The sequence below is a fragment of the Anser anser genome, assembly GCF_964211835.1.
Source record: "Anser anser genome assembly, chromosome: 8".
Taxonomy (NCBI): Eukaryota; Metazoa; Chordata; class Aves; order Anseriformes; family Anatidae; genus Anser; species Anser anser.
In genome coordinates this window covers 29,881,124-29,897,187 of record NC_139728.1, presented here as the reverse complement: position 1 = coordinate 29,897,187, position 16,064 = coordinate 29,881,124, and the positions used below count along the sequence as shown (strand labels likewise).

The 16,064-nt window shown below is 57.9% G+C and overlaps 1 protein-coding gene and 1 long non-coding RNA gene across 2 annotated transcripts; one reads left to right on the top strand and one right to left on the bottom strand.

Moving 5' to 3' along the window:
- Positions 1 to 4,655: 4,655 nt before the first annotated feature.
- FOXD3 (forkhead box D3) lies at positions 4,656 to 6,162 on the bottom strand. The gene has a single exon (XM_083846558.1). It carries the CDS (start codon positions 6,009 to 6,011, stop codon positions 4,800 to 4,802), a length of 1,212 nt encoding a protein of 403 aa, XP_083702684.1. The 5' UTR covers positions 6,012 to 6,162; the 3' UTR covers positions 4,656 to 4,799.
- A 2,034-nt stretch (positions 6,163 to 8,196) lies between these two features.
- Positions 8,197 to 15,555, top strand: LOC310903379. Its single transcript, XR_014587491.1, has 4 exons — positions 8,197 to 10,388; positions 10,777 to 10,919; positions 11,342 to 11,569; positions 14,385 to 15,555. It is a non-coding gene; the product is annotated as an uncharacterized lncRNA (long non-coding RNA).
- Positions 15,556 to 16,064: the final 509 nt, after the last annotated feature.

Sequence of the window (16,064 nt, the reverse complement as noted above, 5' to 3'; positions counted from 1 at the left end):
TGAGATCAGGACATCCAATTTAGTAGAAAACTTATTTTTTTTTAAACCAACACCACATACTCAGACTTTCATGACTTTCCAGAACAACTGGTGACCGTGTTCTCCTTGGGCTGGAATCCCAGGACTGAAAGTTTTAAGGGATTTAGAGAAAATAAATAAATAAATAGATAGAAAATATTAGTTCAGTTGGAGGGGACCTACAGAGAGTCCAACTGCCGGACCCGTTCAGGGCTAACCAAAATTTAAAGCGTAAACCCAACCTACTTAAAACCAAGCGCCGCAAAATAGAAGCGTGATCAAGAAGCACCTGATCACTTAAAATATTCAGGTTTAAAATTAAGAGATTGTAGGAAAACAAAATTCTCCATAGATTATTTTTTTTTTTAACATTTGCGGGTTATTTTCCAAACGCGCAAACACCGGACAATGCGATTATTTCTAAAACGGGCTCGGCACGGCATGCCGGCGGAGACCGCTTTTTCCCCTTCAGGTTTTTCCGACGCAACGAGGTCGCCGATTTCCATAACCCCAGCTGTTCGCCAGCTGAGAGCAAATTTTTTAGACCCGCCGGTGTCTCTCCGCCTGCGGTCACCTCAGCATTTTCGGAGAGGGTCGCCTTCCAGCGTTACCTCAGCAGGGAGGGATGAAGAGACGGGGAGTTCGTGGGCTTGTGTGGGCAAATCTAACCCCCCCCCCCCCGAGCTGGCCGCCCTCGCCGGGTGCTGGGAGCCCCAAACCTGTTGGAAATGCCCCGTTTGGGTCCTCAGCTGTTGGGCTTTGCGAGCGGATCCGTGAATTAATCGCCTTGCCGCTAGAGGAAACGCCAGCGAGGGGGCTGAGGGGTGCCTGGGGAGGGCAGGCACCTCAGATAACCAGGGGGGGCTCCGCAAAAACACCCCGGGGTGGCGAGGGAGGCTGGACGGGGGGTCCCGTCCCCAGCCTGTCCCCGTCCCTGTCCCCAACCCCATCCTGTCCCCATCCCCGTCCCCGTCCCGCACCCGTCCCGCTCCCCACCCTCCCAGTTATCGCAGCCCGCCTGCTCTCGAGGTGCGATCGTTCCCTTCCCGGGAATAAAGGTTTTTTATCGAACGCCTCCCGGATGCTCGCACCAGGTCGCGCCGCCTGGAATCGAGTCCCTGTCACCAGCATTTCTGCGGTGACTTTGAGCGGATCAATGGCTGGGAAAGGCACCGCGGACACATCGAGCAGCGGGGCGGCCGGCAAGCGGCTGCCGTTCGGCTCCCGGCAGCAGGGAGAAGCCGATAACGGGCGGACAAACGCCTTCCCTTAACCCTTTGCAGGCAGCTCGGCCGGCTCTTTGCCTTCCCCCAGCTCCTGGGGCGATGGAAAGCCGAGCGGAGGCGAGGCAAAGCCCCCCCCGGCACTCCGGATCTGCGGCCGGAGCAGAGCTCCCGTTCCCCGATCCGAATCGAGTTGCGCGGCGCCCGCTCCCCGAGCCCGAATGAATAAAGTTTGCTCAGCCCTCCGAATAGACGAAATGGCACGTTTTAAACGGGAGGGGAAGGTTCTACCTTGCTGACCTATTTTTCATTTCTGATTTAGGAAAAAAAGGCGAGATTAGCATGGATATTGCATTTTCAAGGACCTCGCCACTATTAAATAGACTGTTAAGTGCATTTTATGGCTGAGGAGTCTGTTCCCAGCTCAGTCGGGGAGACGTGCTAAGTTCATCTCTACCTGCTACATTGAACATTCACTGACTTAAAATACTTTCTGTGGGTGTAATACCTATGCTCTGTGTCTTTTAAGTACATAACGCTTTATGTTTTAGGACTGCCACGACGTAAATTCACCGCGAGTCCTCCGGCACGCCGCCGTGCTCCCTCCCGGCTCCGGGGACGCTGCGGCGGCCGGAGCCGCGGGCGCGCATCTTCCGCGCCCTCTTGGGGATGCTCGGGGGGGGTCGCACCGGGTCCCTCCGGCCCACGAGCTCCCACGGGAGGCGTGAGCGGGGTCCCGGCCACCCCAGCAAAAAGCCACGGGGGTCGGGGCCGGGGCTGAGCTGTGCGGAGGGCCCCGGACTCCCCCCCCCCACCCCAGCGCCCCAGAGCGCACCGGGACGCCTCGGGGCATCCGTCACCGGTCACCGGCCGCGTCCAGTTTTGCCACAGGGGGCTGGGGAAGGGAAAAGAAAAGAAAGAAAAAGAAAAAGGCTTTCCGCTGCCCCCCCCCCCGCGCCCCGCAGCCCGCTCTGTGCCCGGGGGATGCCCAGCCCGGCCCCGCACCGGGGGGATGCTCCCAGCCCCCCCCCCGAGGGGGGGCGATCCCGACCCCCGGGGGAGGTTACGGGGGGGGGCTCCCGGTCCCCGCGCCCCCTGCAGGCCCCGTGCCGGCACTGCACCCCCCCGGGGAGCCCTCACCTGCCCGCGGGGCCCCGGCCCCGGGAGCCGCCGCCGCCCCTTCCCCGCGATGCTGCGGCACCGGGGGTGCTGCCGGCCGCCGTCGGGAGGGAGAGGAAGAGGGGACGGAGGTGCCGGGGGAGGAAGGGCCGCCGGGGGGGGGGGGGGGGGACACGACAAGGTGCCGGTTCCGCCGCCGCCGGCCGCACCGAGCAGCTCCCGCCGCCGGGCCCGGAGCGCAGATGCCGAGCCCGAGGTATTGCTGCTATGCGCGGAAATATGAGCGAGCGATTTTCTGAGCAACAAAGGCTCGGGAATGGAATGAGCCCCTGTTATCCCGTGTCACTTGGAAGCCCTTGGATCAGCAGCTTCTTGAGCCGAGAAGCGAATTCAAGCAGAGGCTCCTTCCTCTTTTCCCAGGGGGGGGGGGATCCGCTAAATATAGCAATAACCCCCGCGCGTGTTGCCCGCATCACGTACCATTTGCTGTTTGTGTAAAACCGATTAGCCAGACACAACTGTGAAACTCCCCGCGACTTTTATGGCCGCAGCACGCCGACGACCCGCGGGGCTCTCCCGGCCGGGGGGGGGGGGGGGCCCGGTGCCCGCTCCGCTCCCGGCCCGGCGGCTCCCTGCCTGCAAACTTCCAGCCCCTCCTTTATCTGGGAGCATATACGCGGAGGTGTAAATATTGACTTAGGAAAAAAATCATATTTAGTCCTCGCCAGGAAAGCAAGGACGGATTTTTTTGCCCTTTTTTGCCTTTTTTTTTTTTTTCCCCCCTTTTTCCCCAAGCTGCGCTCTCGGCTCCTCTCGCAGCGCCCGCCGCCCGTTTCTCCCCCGCAGCCGCTTTCTAGGGCCCGAACAAAATCCGCCGAGGCTTCCAGCACCGACGAAACCCGAACGTTTCGCCAGGGAGAGGATAAAGCAGCGAGCCCGGGCAGTGCCGAGCGCCGAGGTCTCGCCTTCCCTTCGCCAGCCCGAGCCCCTCCGCAGCCGGGCTTTAAACCCTGCAACGCTGCGGTTGTTTTCTCCCCCTCGGCGCTCTCTGTATTTTAGCCACGAAAACGCCCAGAAATGTACATTTTTCGCAGCCGCCCTCCAAACTTAGTTGCCGGGAATTAGGTGAGAAAGGCCGTTCCCTGCCGCCGCCACGCCGAGCCGCTTCCCCAGCACTTCTCCCTCCAACGAAAGAGCCGCGCTCGGACCCCGCACGGGCACGGGTTTTCGTTTTTCTTTCCCTCCCAAATAAATCTCAGATTTATTTGGCTCTTGGATGGCCCAGGCTTTTTATTTAAAACCAATTCTCCCCCAAAACAGCCGCGAAAGCCTCCCCGAAGCTTGCCTGCGCCGGCCGGGAAGGGCCGGCATCCCGCCGCACCGCCGCGCACAGCCGGGTCGGGCACGAAAAAATTAAAGAAATTTTGGGGCAAATCACGGCGAGGCCGGGACTCAAAGCACGGGGCAATGCCGGGGGAGCCGCGGCGATGCCGGCCCCGCAGAGAGCAGCGGGACCCGGACCCGGCTCGGTACAGCCCGGCTCGGCTCGGCACGGCTCCGAACGGCTCAGCCCGGCACGGCTCGGCTCGACCCGGCTCGGAAAGGCACGGCACGGCTCGGTTCAGCTCGGCACGGCTCGGTTCAGCTCGGCACGGCTCAGCCCGGCCCGGCACGGCTCAGCCCGGCCCGGCACGGCTCAGCCCGGCTCGGCTCCGCTCGGCCCCGAAGCCGCCGTCGCCGCGCCTGTCAGACAAAGCCGGGCAGAGCGTTTTAAAAATTTATTTACAAAGTTGTGTACAACACGAAGGGATAACATTTAGAATACATATATTCATTCATATATAAACAGACTTCTATAATAGAATGACAGCGTTTTCCTCCTTTTTTTTTTCGTCTCCAAAATTCATTATTTTTTTTCTCGCTGTTGCTGCTGTTCGTTCGTTTAATATTTAAAATTTCCCCCGCTTATTTCTTTATACATTTTTTTTTTCGTGTTTTTTTTTTTTTTTTTTTTTTCGTTCGCTCGCTTCTTTCGGATAAAACCGCTCGGAGCGCCGGAACCTTCAAAAAAAGTGAAAGCCCGCGGCTGCTGGTCGCGACCGTCCTTTCGCCTCTTTAGAAAAATAAAAAGCCCGAAAAGCAGCGGCAGGCGCTGCCGGCAGCGGTCTGTCTGTCTGTCCGGCCGGCCGGCCGTCTGTCCGTCCATCCGAGGGGCGCGGTGGGGCTACCGGGCCGGCCGCTTGGGCTACCGAGCCGGCCACCCCGGCTACCGGGCCGGCCACCCGGGGGCTACCGGGCCGACCGCTTGGGGCTACCGGGCCGGCCGCCTTGGGGTTCCCTGGCCGGCCACTTGGGCTAGCTGGCCGGCCACCCTGGCTACCTGGCCGGCCACCCTGGCTACCTGGCCGGCCACCCTGGCTACCGGGCCGGCCGCTTGGGCTACTGCGCCGGCCACTTGGCCTGCACGGCGGCGGCCGGGGCGGCGGGCTGCAGGAACTGGCCGGCGATGATGTTGGTAGGCACGCTGAGGATGGGGGCGATGGCCGCGGTGGTCCGGGCGAGCGCCAGCGGCTGGTGGGCCACGAGGGCCGACTGCACGGTGACGGGCGGCCGCAGGAAAGTCTGGGCTCCGGCCGCCGAGCTGGCGGCGGGGCCGCCGATGATGTTCTCGATGCTGAACGACGGGCGGCTGCTGGGCTCCGACTTGACGATGGAGCCGGCGGCTCCCAGGCTGCCGAGCTGCAGCTGCAGGCTGGGGCCGAGCTGCGAGTTGAAGGCTTTGCGGCTCAGCTCGCTGGACGGCAGCAGCGGCACGGCGGGCGGCAGCATGGGCCCGACGGGCGGGATGTAGGGGTACTGCAGCGCGGCGGCGGCGGCCGCAGGGTGCGGGTAGGCGCCGGGGTGCAGCCCGTAGGGGCGGCCGTAGGGCCCGGCCAGGCCGTAGGCGCCGAAGCCCTGCATCATGAGCGCCGTCTGGTCCCGCAGGTGCTCCTGCTGGTGCCGCTTGAAGCGTTTCCTCCGGCGGAGGAAGCTGCCGTTGTCGAACATGTCCTCGGACTGCGGGTCCAGCGTCCAGTAGTTGCCCTTGCCCGGGTTGCCGGGCTCCCGGGGGATTTTGACGAAGCAGTCGTTGAGCGAGAGGTTGTGGCGGATGCTGTTCTGCCAGGCGGGGAACTTCTCCCGGTAGTAGGGGAAGCGGTTGCTGATGAACTCGCAGATGCCGCTCAGCGTCAGCTTCTTCTGCGGGCTCTGCAGGATGGCCATGGTGATGAGCGCGATGTACGAGTAGGGCGGCTTCACCAGGCTGCTCTTGGGCTTGCTCTGCCCCGCCGCCGCCGCCGCCGCCGCGCCGCTCGCCCCGTCCTCGCCGCCGCCGCCGCCGCCGCCGCCCCCCTTGCCGCCCTCGGCCGCTCCGCCGGGGCCCGCCGGGGCCGGGCTGCCGCTGCCGCTGCTGCCGCTCTCGGCTCCCACCTCGGCGGGCAGCGCCGGCTCCGCCGCCCCGTCCGGCGGCGGCGCCCCGGGGCTGCGGGCCTCGCCGTCGCTCTCCTTGCCCAGCCCGTCGTCTCCCTCGCCCACCACGTCGATGTCCACGTCCTCCGCCGCCAGCGCGCTCTGCCCGGCCATGGCGCTGCCGCCTCCCGACAGGGTCATCCCCGCGCCTCCGACGGGGCCCCCCGCCCGCTCCCGGCGGCCCCGGCAGAGGCGGCGGCGGCCCCGGGGCGGCCCCGGCGGCGGGCCTCCCCCTCGCCTCCCCGCCGCGGCTCCTCCGAGCGCCGCCGCCCGCCGCTACACCCGAGCGGCCCGGCTGCCGCCCGCCGCGCCGCCCCCGCGGGGCATGGGGGGGCCGCGCCCGCTCCTCCTCTCCCGGCGGCGGCGGCGGCGGCGGCTCGGGGCCGCCCTCGGGGCTCCGGCGGCTGCGGCCCGGTCACCTCCGGCTGCTCCCGCCGCCGGGCATCGGGGCTCAGGCGGCGCCGCTGCTCCCAGCCGCCCTCCGCGCCGGGTGCCCGCCGGGCATGGGGGCCGCCGGGGCTCGCCGGGGGCCCTCCGCTCCACCGCTCCGCTCCCCGCTCCGCACCGCTCCGCACCGCTCGTCCGCGGGCTGCTTTTGCCCTTCCTCTCCCCCTTTTCTCTCTCTCTCTCTCTCTCCCTCTAAATTTTTTTTCCTTTTTTTTTTCTTTTTTTTTTTTTTTTTTTGCGGAGGGAGGGCGGAGGGAGGGAGGGAGGGGACGGGGGCGGGAGGCAGCGCAGGGAGGCCGGAGGGAGGCCGGAGGGCGTCGCGGGGCCTCGCCGGGCAGCGTGGCGGCGCGGCGGGCCGGACTGCCTGATCGATTACTTTCCCGTTAAAGATATACTCGGAGGCGGCGCCACGTGACCGCGTGACGTCACGCTCCCCCGCCGTGACGTCACGCCGCGGCCCGCTGAGCTCACACCGCCGCCGCCCGCCCCGTCGGGCCCCGGCAGCCCCCGGCCGCCCCCGGCTCCTCCTCGCCCTCCGCGGCCGCCGGCCCCGGCCCCGGCCCCGGCCCGGAGCGCTGGGACCCGGCGAGCCCGGGCTCCGGGAGCCCCTCCGGGCGCTTTCCTTTCCCTTTTTCCTTCCTTTTTATCTTTTTTTTTCCCCATTTTTTTTTTCCCCACTATCGGCAGCACCAGCTGGGAGCGGAAGATCCGAGCGCGGCTATTGATTGATCCATCCCATTAGGTGCAGGCAGAAATAAAAAAGACGTAAAATAACAAAGGGAAACTATAAATAAAGAAGCTTTTAGCCGGCTCCTTTTTCTTCTTCTTCTTCTTCTTTTCCCTTTTTTTTTCCTTTTTTCCCTCTTTTTTTTTCCTTTTTTCCCTCTTTTTTTCCTTTTTTTCCTTTTTTCCCTTTTTTCCTTTTTTTTTCCTTTTTTCTTTTTCTTTCTTTTTTTTCTTTTTCTTTCTTTTTCTTTTTTTCTTTTTCTTTTTTCCTTTTTGTTTCCCTTTTTTCTTTTTCTTTTTTCCTTTTTTTTCCTTCTCCTTTTTTTTCTTCTTTTTCTTTTCTTTTCCTTTTAATTTTTTTTTCCTTTTTCTTTTTTTCCCCTCTTTTCCCAAGGTGTTAACGACTTACCGGTTGCGGGCGTTAGCATAAGAACACGTAGGAAATGAGGCAGTGCGGGTGAATGCGAGGAGCGCGGTGCCGCGGCCCCAGGTAAGCCCCGGCCCGGGGAGCGGCGCCCGGCACAGCCCCCCCCGGCCCCCCCGGCCCGGCCTTTCCCCCCCTCCTTGTCTCTCCCCCACGGCTTTGGGGATCCCGGTAAACGCAAGGAAATCAGCACAGAGCCTCGGGACAGACCAATTTCCGATCAGGTTTTTTTTTTTGAAATTTATTTTAAAGGAAAAATAAAAACTAACAGCCCCGACAAGCCAAGCAGCACCGGCACCCCCCCAAGCAGCCCTCTCCCCCCCCCGGGGAAGCACAAGGGAGGCTCCGCCGTGCCCCGGCCCCCCCCGGCAGCATCGCTCGGAGGAGCTGGGGGGGTCCCAGCGGGGGGGGGGGGGGGGCAGCGGGGCCGGACCCCCCCAGACCCCCTCGGGGCTTCCCCGGTGCCCTTTTCAGGCGTTTGGCGGCGCAGCCCCCGTTCCCCCCCGGGGCCCTTCGGGGGGATGGGGAGGGCCGCCCCCCCCCCCCAGCGCCCCTCTTAATTTGTTGGGCATTTCCTCGGCACGAGAAAAGCGCCGGTAATTAATCGGTGCCGTTAATTACGGCGAAGAGAAAAGCTTCCCCCCCCCCCCCCCCCCCTTAAGGGCTGCGCTGCGCCAAGCCCGGCCCGACGGGGCGGCCCCCCCCCCACCCCCCCCCCTCCGGGCTTGGGGAGAGAAGTTTGGGAAAAAAGTTTTGGGGAAAAGTTTTTGGGGAAAGGTTTTTGGGGAAAAGTTTTGGGGAAAGGTTTTGGGAAGAAGGTTTCGGGAAAAGTTTTTGGGAGCCCAGCCAGCTAAACCCGCACCCCGAGCAGGGGCGAAGGTGTCACGGCGGGCATCATCCAGGAGGAAATCCCCCAAATAAACCCGGGGAGGGGGCTCGGAGCCCCCCCCGGCCGGCACGTTTCGGGGTTTATCACCGGCAGGACCCGTGCCCTGCGATGCGAGGAAATAATTCGGGCGGCGGGAGCGGGGGTGGCGACCCCGATAACGACAACTCCGGAGCTGGAAAGTGGGCGCCCATACAGACAGATAGATTCAGCGACGGGAGAAAAACAAACTGTATGGTCCGGATCGATAGCGAGTCAAATAGAGACACGGCAAGCGCCGGGGCGAGGGAGGATGGCATAAGTTATGGTAGAGAGGGAGAAATTAATTACAGCCCCATCGGCTTCTAATATGGCCAAGCGAGAGCCGGGCTGCGGGGCGAGTTAAAAATAAAGCCGGAGGCTGGGGGGGAACGAGGGGGAACGGCAGCGCCGGGGCAATTTCTGCTTCTGTAATCGTTTTAAAGGAAGGAGAAACCAAAGGTGTCCCCTTTCAGCTCCTTAAGCCTCTTACTTTCACTGAGGACTTCTATAAATCGTTGACCTGACCCGGATTACACCGGCTGGGGCAAGCGCACCCCTGGCACGGGGGTCTGGGCGAAGGTGCGCGTTTGGTGACCCTTTTTCATGTCCCCCCCCATCCCTTTTTTTTTTATTTTTATTTATTTATTTTTTTTTCGAGGCCTCTATCCGCACGTGTTCGCTTTCCATTTTTTTTTTTTTTTCAGTCGCAATAAATCGCCTGGAAAAGCGGCGGAGCTCGGTGTTAAAACGAAATCGGCCGCGTTTCCAAAGCGCTTTCGGATTTATTTGGATTGGAAATGTACAAACATCCATTCCGGGAAAGGCAACACGTTTAATTAACGATGAGAGAGCAGTTAGGGGCAGAAAGCTAGTAAAATTGTGTGATAAATTTATGGCATTGTTAGCGTGCTTTTAATTATGGCTATTATGTTAATTATTTCACATTAGCATGGAGTTATCAGCGGCATGTCAGATTTAATCAAAACGAGCCTTTCTCTCGAAAATTGTGCTCCGCATTCGCCGCCAGCAGAACGGGGGGTCCCGAGCCCAAGCCGCCCTCTCTCCCCCCCTCCCAACACTTCTTCATTTCTTTAAAAATAAATAAACGGAGGCTTTTAAAAGGAGGACTTCCCCTGAAAAGAGCGGCTGGACGTGCTGCGGGCTGGGGCAGGCGGCGGATCCCTTTAGGCTACGGCGAGCAGCGCAGGGAGGCAGAGGCGAGAAGCGGCTCGCTTGTTTTTTAGGAATTCACCATTTTCGCCCCCCTCCGGAGAAGGCACTTTATCATTTCGGATCCCTCTGTCAAACAATATGATGTCGCTCGTTTTTATCCGTCCCGTTTTACAAAAGCCCCCGCTCGCCCTGGCGGCCAGGGCAAGGCGCCTGAGTACAAAAGGAGAAAAAGGGGCGAGGAGGGAGGATGCCGGAGGGCTGCGGGGGTCGGCGAGGGAACGAGGAGGAGGTGGGAGCGGGGCTGGGTGCGGGTGCGGTGCGGTGCTGGGCGGTGCGGGGCCGCTCGGAGCCCGGCGCTGCGCCCAGGAGCGCGCCCCTGCTCCCGGCCCCGCACCGCAGCCCCCCCGGGGAGGCGACCCAGCGGCTCCCCAAGCCAAAAAATAAAAAAATAAATAAATAAAAAAGAAAGGAAAACGGCAACATCACCAAAAGCCGGGGTGGGAGCGGGCGGCGGATCGGCAGGAGGCGAAGTTTTGGGGGGCCCCATCCGTGCCCGGGTGCGGAGCTGCCCCGCGCAGCCCCGCGGGACCGGGGGGCTGCGGCCGCGGCAGCTGCTCGCTTATTTTTAGAGCATTTCCATTCCTCCGGTTAATTTTAGATCGATTCATTATTTAGCCCCAGTTCGCCTTCAGGGAAACCCAAGCTGGGGGGAGGCCAGAGCCCTGCGGGACTTGCGCCTGTGCGGGGCTGCCCCCGGCCGGGGCGCTGCGGGACTCGGCGGGTGCGGGCAGCCCTGTCCCCAGGGAAGGGGAGACCCAGCCTCCGGGATGGGGCTTGCACGGTGGGCATGGACACGGAGAGTGGTGTGTGGGGCTTGTGTGCAAGTGGGCAGGGGGGTACGGGTGGGTATGCGTGGGTACGGGTGGGTACGGGTGGGCGTGGGTGGTTATAGGTGGGTATGGGTGGGTACAGATGGGTATTGGTGGGTATGGGTGGTTATGGGTGGGTGTGGATGGATATGGGTGGGTGTGGATGGATATGGGTGGGTGCAGATGGGTACGGGTGGATATGGATGGTTATGGATGGGTATGGGTAGGTATGGATGGGTATGGATGGGTGTGGGTGGGTATGGATGGGTATGGATGTGCCCCCCATCAGGGCCAGGCACCGTGTCCCTCCTCCTACGACACTACTTTCACATCAAGCCTCTGCCTGCTCCCACCCCGCAGGTGCTGGCAGGATCTAAGCACCAGCCAACAGCAGATTATGCGTAAAATCACGAATCCAGCACTCATTTTCCTTGAGGTGCTTCATCTCGCTGGCTGTTTGCCTCCTCTCTGCCTTCCCATCCCCTGGGAGCTGAATGCCACAGGTGGGTGGAGGTTGGCAGGGGGTCCCAGTGGTGCTGGCCCCGCTGTGCTTGCAGGGGGCACTCCACTGGCCTGTGGTGCCACCTGAGCAGGTGGCAGTGCTCAGGTGTCCCCACCAAGATGTAGGCTCAGGTTCCCAGGAGGCAGCCTCTAGGGATTCACAAAATAAAGCCAAAATCATCAGAAGTAAGAGTGGAGCCCAATAGTGCTGAGAGATCTGGGTGCTTCACAGGCAAGGACAGAGCAAAGATCATCGAATAAGTCAAAGTACCGAAGAGCTACTGGGTGAACTGGGGTGTGTGAGCAGAGCAACTCTGCTGCCTTTTGTGGAAGATGGCTGCAAAGTTAGCTGCGATCTGGTTTGGGAAAAAGAAAAAAGACAGACAGTTGGCAGACATTCGACTGAGATTCACTTATTCTTCAGATTTTCATCTTGCACCCCACCCTCTAAGCAGATCGATTGGGGTCCCCAGCTTGCAGCCCACGCACGCCCCACACATCCACCAGTGGCGCTTCTTGGAAGGCTCCTGCTCACGTCCACCTCGAACAAAACGCCTGAAACTCATCCTCCGAGCACCCAGTCACATCACCATCCCTGGGGGAGGCTCCTGTACAACGAGGTGTAATAAATACATGGAAACACGAAGCAGAGGCAAGTCTCAAAAATGTCTTTAAGTGCCTTTTATCCAACTTTGCGGAGGGAAGGGTCGGCTGGGAAGGGGGTCCCTGGCCAGGCCCCATGCACAGGGCGATGTCTGGGTGTGATGTCCTCACCCACAGGCTGGAGTCGGGAACATGCTCTGGCCATCGTTCCCCCTTCCAGACCCGGGGTTTGCTTCTCCGTGCACGGAGGGAGCGGGGAGGCTCAACGGGCTCGGGAAGGAAGTTATATTTTATCTGGAGACACCTTTATTTGTCAGAGGAAGGGGAGTAAATCAACGTGACATAATCTTTCTCCATTCATCTATGCAGAAACTGCAGCCCAAAGGGATGGTGCGGGCACCAAATATTTGGTGAAAAACCCGGGGATGCAACCCAAAAAGGGGGGATGCAACCCAAAGTGAGGGGCTGCAAGAGGCTGCGAGGGAAGCTCAGTCCAACCCCTCAGTGATTTGGTACTGACTGCAGGTAGGGAGAAGGTGCAAGGAAGGCACAGCGGGTGTTTTGCTCAGGTGTTCCCCGCTGCCAGCAAGATGCAAATCGTGCAAAAGGAGATAAAAGGATTGCCAGGGCTGTGAGGAAATCCCTGTGCTGACAGCAGCGTCGATGGGAGCCCTCCATGTGTTGACCCCATCCTCTCCCAGCACGAAGCCAATGCCTACAAAACTCTGAGATACTCCTCTGAGATTTTGCACATCGTGAGAGCCCCCTGGGAACCCCGAGCTTACTCAGGATTTATTTTTATTAACCAGCACAGCCAGGACTCTCATGCTTCCCCGGGTGGCAGGAGGCTTTGTTTGTTTGTTTTCTTTCCCGGATAGTTTCGTAAGCCGCTCCTCTGGCTCACGCGTAACACCCTCGATTCCCTTTATTAAGCACAGAAAGACAAGCGGTGAATTAGCGCCATTGTTAATAAAATCACTCTGCTAATATTTTTCCCCACCACGTTGAGCATCATCGATCGGCGGCGGCTGAACCCCTTCCGCGGGCGGCCGGCACAGGGCCAATGCATCACCGGAGCGCCACGTGCACCATGCAAATGGTGCCTTGGTGGGACGTAAGCGGTGCGCGGGCTTTTTATGGGCCTTCTGCAGAACGGTGAATTTTACCCAAAATGCAGGTTAAAACCCATGCTAGGTATTTATGCAGTCAGGTCCATAATATCTCTTCCAAACCCTCCCCAAGCTCCTTTTCACCTGCTAAACCAGGTAGCTCCTTATCCGGAGAGCGCTGCACGGCATTTTAGAGGACTCTTTTATTTTGGCAAAGAAAAGGCGTGCTACAAAATCCCTCCGTGTCCTGACCTGACCAAGGGCCCGTCCTGACGGGCTGCCTGCCCCAGCTGGCCCAGTATTTTCCTCCTCCACCTCCCAGGGACAGAACGCAGCGCAGTTCTTCATATAAATAGTGGGTGCCCTCCACAAACATCTTGGAAAGCGAACTGACAGCTTCAGAAACAAATTTCTGCTAGTTTTTGGCCTAAATCCACTTTGTGGGGCCCAAATCTTTCATTTTCTTTCTTTCTTTCTTTTTTTTTTTTTTTTTTTTTTTTGTGGGGGTCAGAAGGAGCACCATGCACACCATTTCCAGCAGGGCTGCTTCCTGCCATCCCCCACAAAGCCCGTCGGTTCGACCATTACAGTACTCACTGAATTCAATTTAGATCCTTCACCTTATTAGAAGAATCTTTATTAAACGTTTTATTAAAGTATTTTAATGCCTTCCAAGGAAGGAATGCCGTAAATCCCCGCTGGTTTCAAAGCGTCTTTGAGGAGTTGCAGGTAGCGCTGAGGGCCCAGATGAGCATTTCCAGTGCTTGCATGATGAGAGCACACGTGGGTGACTTACTCCTTAAACCACGTCAACACTGTTTTTGTGTTGGGTTCCCTGCCTTTGCCCAGGTGAGAAAGGTTTCCAAGAGGGATTCCAGTTTAGGAGGTGATGACAGTGTATTGAGCATGTGGGGCAGCATGGTTTGTAAATGAGGTTTATTTAGGGGCCCTTGTTAAAATATTACATGATGGAGGAGTTCAACAGGTGTGCTTAAATGGACTTTAAGTGACAGAACAGAGAAAAATATATATCTGTGGGACCATGAGACATTTACATGTCCAGAAGGAGAGGGGGAAAAAAAGCCAGGAATGATCTATCATAAGGGAGGAAGTCTGCACCTCAGCATTTGCCAAAATGTCTTAATTGCTTTTAAACTCATCTAAATAAATAAAATTCTGCTACAAGCAAGTGTGGCTGGGAAGATGGCAGGGGACGAGGACCCGAAGCCTTCCTTGCTCTGCTGCCTGAAGGCCTGACTGCTGGACGTGGCCCTGGGCAAGGCCTGTCCGTGGCTGCCTGCAGGATTCACCCTCCTGGGGGCTGTGCCACGTCACCCTCATCCATCCCTGTATTTTACTGCTCCGGAATAATGGGCGGACGTCCTTCCTCCTGGAAACCCAAGAGGGGTCCCCCATTGAGACCCACCTCCGTGTATGTGCCTGCAGCTCTGAGGTCTGCCAGGGCCCTCCTGGAAGCCCAGGGATGAGCGCGGAGGCCTCCTCAATGTTCTCCCTGCCCCAGAGCCCGTGCTTCCAGAAATACTCATCTTAGCATTTAAACCTTGTAAATTAATGGGACTTAAATATATGCTCCGAGTTAACTGTATTCTAAACCTGAACTAAAGCTTCATTTTCCAAGCTAAGTCTTGTTAAAATTTGTAAGGTAAATTCTCATCTTCGTGTAGATGAAACATGATCGTCCTTCCTTCCTGGCTTTCTCCTGACAGTTTTTACCATTTTATTTCCATTTCCTAGGGTGACTCAGCCTGGAGCAATGGTCATTCCTACATCGAAGCTGCAGCGAGGGCAGCTCCTGAGTGCCCTGAGCAGCGGCAAGAAGGTTCCTGCAGGGCCCCTTGGCGTCAACACGCGGCTTGCCAGGCGATGATGACCAGAGCAGGCACGCGGCCAGGACTTTGTCACAGTATCCTGACATTTTGCCTTCTACCATTAACTAATAGCCTGGTCCCGCATCCCCTGTGTGGACAAAAAGGGGAAATTTTCTCGGAAAGCTGGGCCAGATCCTGGAGGGCTTTGCTCATGAGCTTGCTTCCATTGCAGTCATTCTTCGCACGCATCCCCTTGAGTCCAGCAGGATTTTGTGGGCTGTCGTTCTGGGAAGGACATATGTCCAGCATAGCTGTAGCTAACATGTCCTGCATGTTTTACGTGTTTCTTATGCGTGTGAAATGTAATATACTATATGTTTTGGAGTCATGTATTTAGATATGATCTCATATAAGTTTGGCAGATAAATATGCTCATATCATATAGCACGGGCGTATTTTTCACTCAGGACTGCTGGTATTCAAGGACTTCTTCAGTGCCTGGTGGAGCCAGCAGGACCCTTGGCATTGGCAGAGCTGGAACACGACTAGGTCCAAATTTTCCCTCCACATTGCAGCCACTCCTTTGGAAGAAAAACATGAGACTGGACAACCCTCTGAAGGAGGAGCAAAGTTTTGTTTTCCACCCAGGACACCTCAGCGACCAGTCTGTTTCCTTTGAAAATGGAGAGGTTTAGAAAAACTCCCGAGGAGAAATTAAATAAATAAATGTGAGGTATAGAAGTCAAATACACGCTGCCCGATGGAGAGCTGGGCTTTAATGGCATAATTAGTGACCAATCCTGCAGAAAGTTCTCCATGCTCACCCTGTGCTAACATAGTGCCTGCTTACCTGGTGCAGCGTTTGCTCCTGGCTTCTTCTGGTACAGCTTCTAGACACAACTTCAAAAAAAGGGGCAGCTCTTCTGTAATTAGCTGTTCCCCAATCTACTGCATGAAATTACGCCCCAACCCCGCGCCTCTCTGCTGAACGCGAGTCAGGTGAGAGCTTCATATTTAGTTTAATAAACCATAATTTCCGACAAAGGTAACTGTCACCTTTTGTTTCATTCTGCGCGTTTATTTTTCAAGCACCACAGCTGACCTCCGAACTCAATCTGCACTTGCCTATTGATGCATAAATATCTGTAATATCACAGTAAATTAAATTCAGTTTTAAAGGGTTTCTATTTAACAATCTGTCAGAACTTTCACAGCATTTGATTTCTAGTTTCCTCTGTCCACTGACAGGTTTATCTCAATATGGCTTGATTAATGAAACCTTTTATTTGGAGTAAGCATGCCTATTATTACCATAATCTCTTAATGCTTGCTTAGGCAACATTGTACTCTGACAGCAGGGCTCCAAAAACTCCCGGCCCCTTCAGCGCGCTGTGGGGCTGGGGAAGCGCAGCCCATCCCTGCCCAGCACTCGCAGGGCTCTGAGCAAAATCAGGCAGCTTCCCAGCGTAACAGGCTTGGCAGCCCTATTTCCACAGCCGTTGGTGTTAAACGTGCCTTATTACCAAGTATTCTTAGTGAAGATCAGCAAACGTGCATTTTGTTTATGATGAGTGTTATCCCACGGAGGCAATGGATGTTGTGAAAT

What these genes read in the sequence shown, in the direction of transcription:
- FOXD3 (XM_083846558.1), bottom strand. Translation starts at nt 6,011, where the DNA reads ATGACCCTGTCGGGAGGCGGCAGCGCCATGGCCGGGCAGAGCGCGCTG.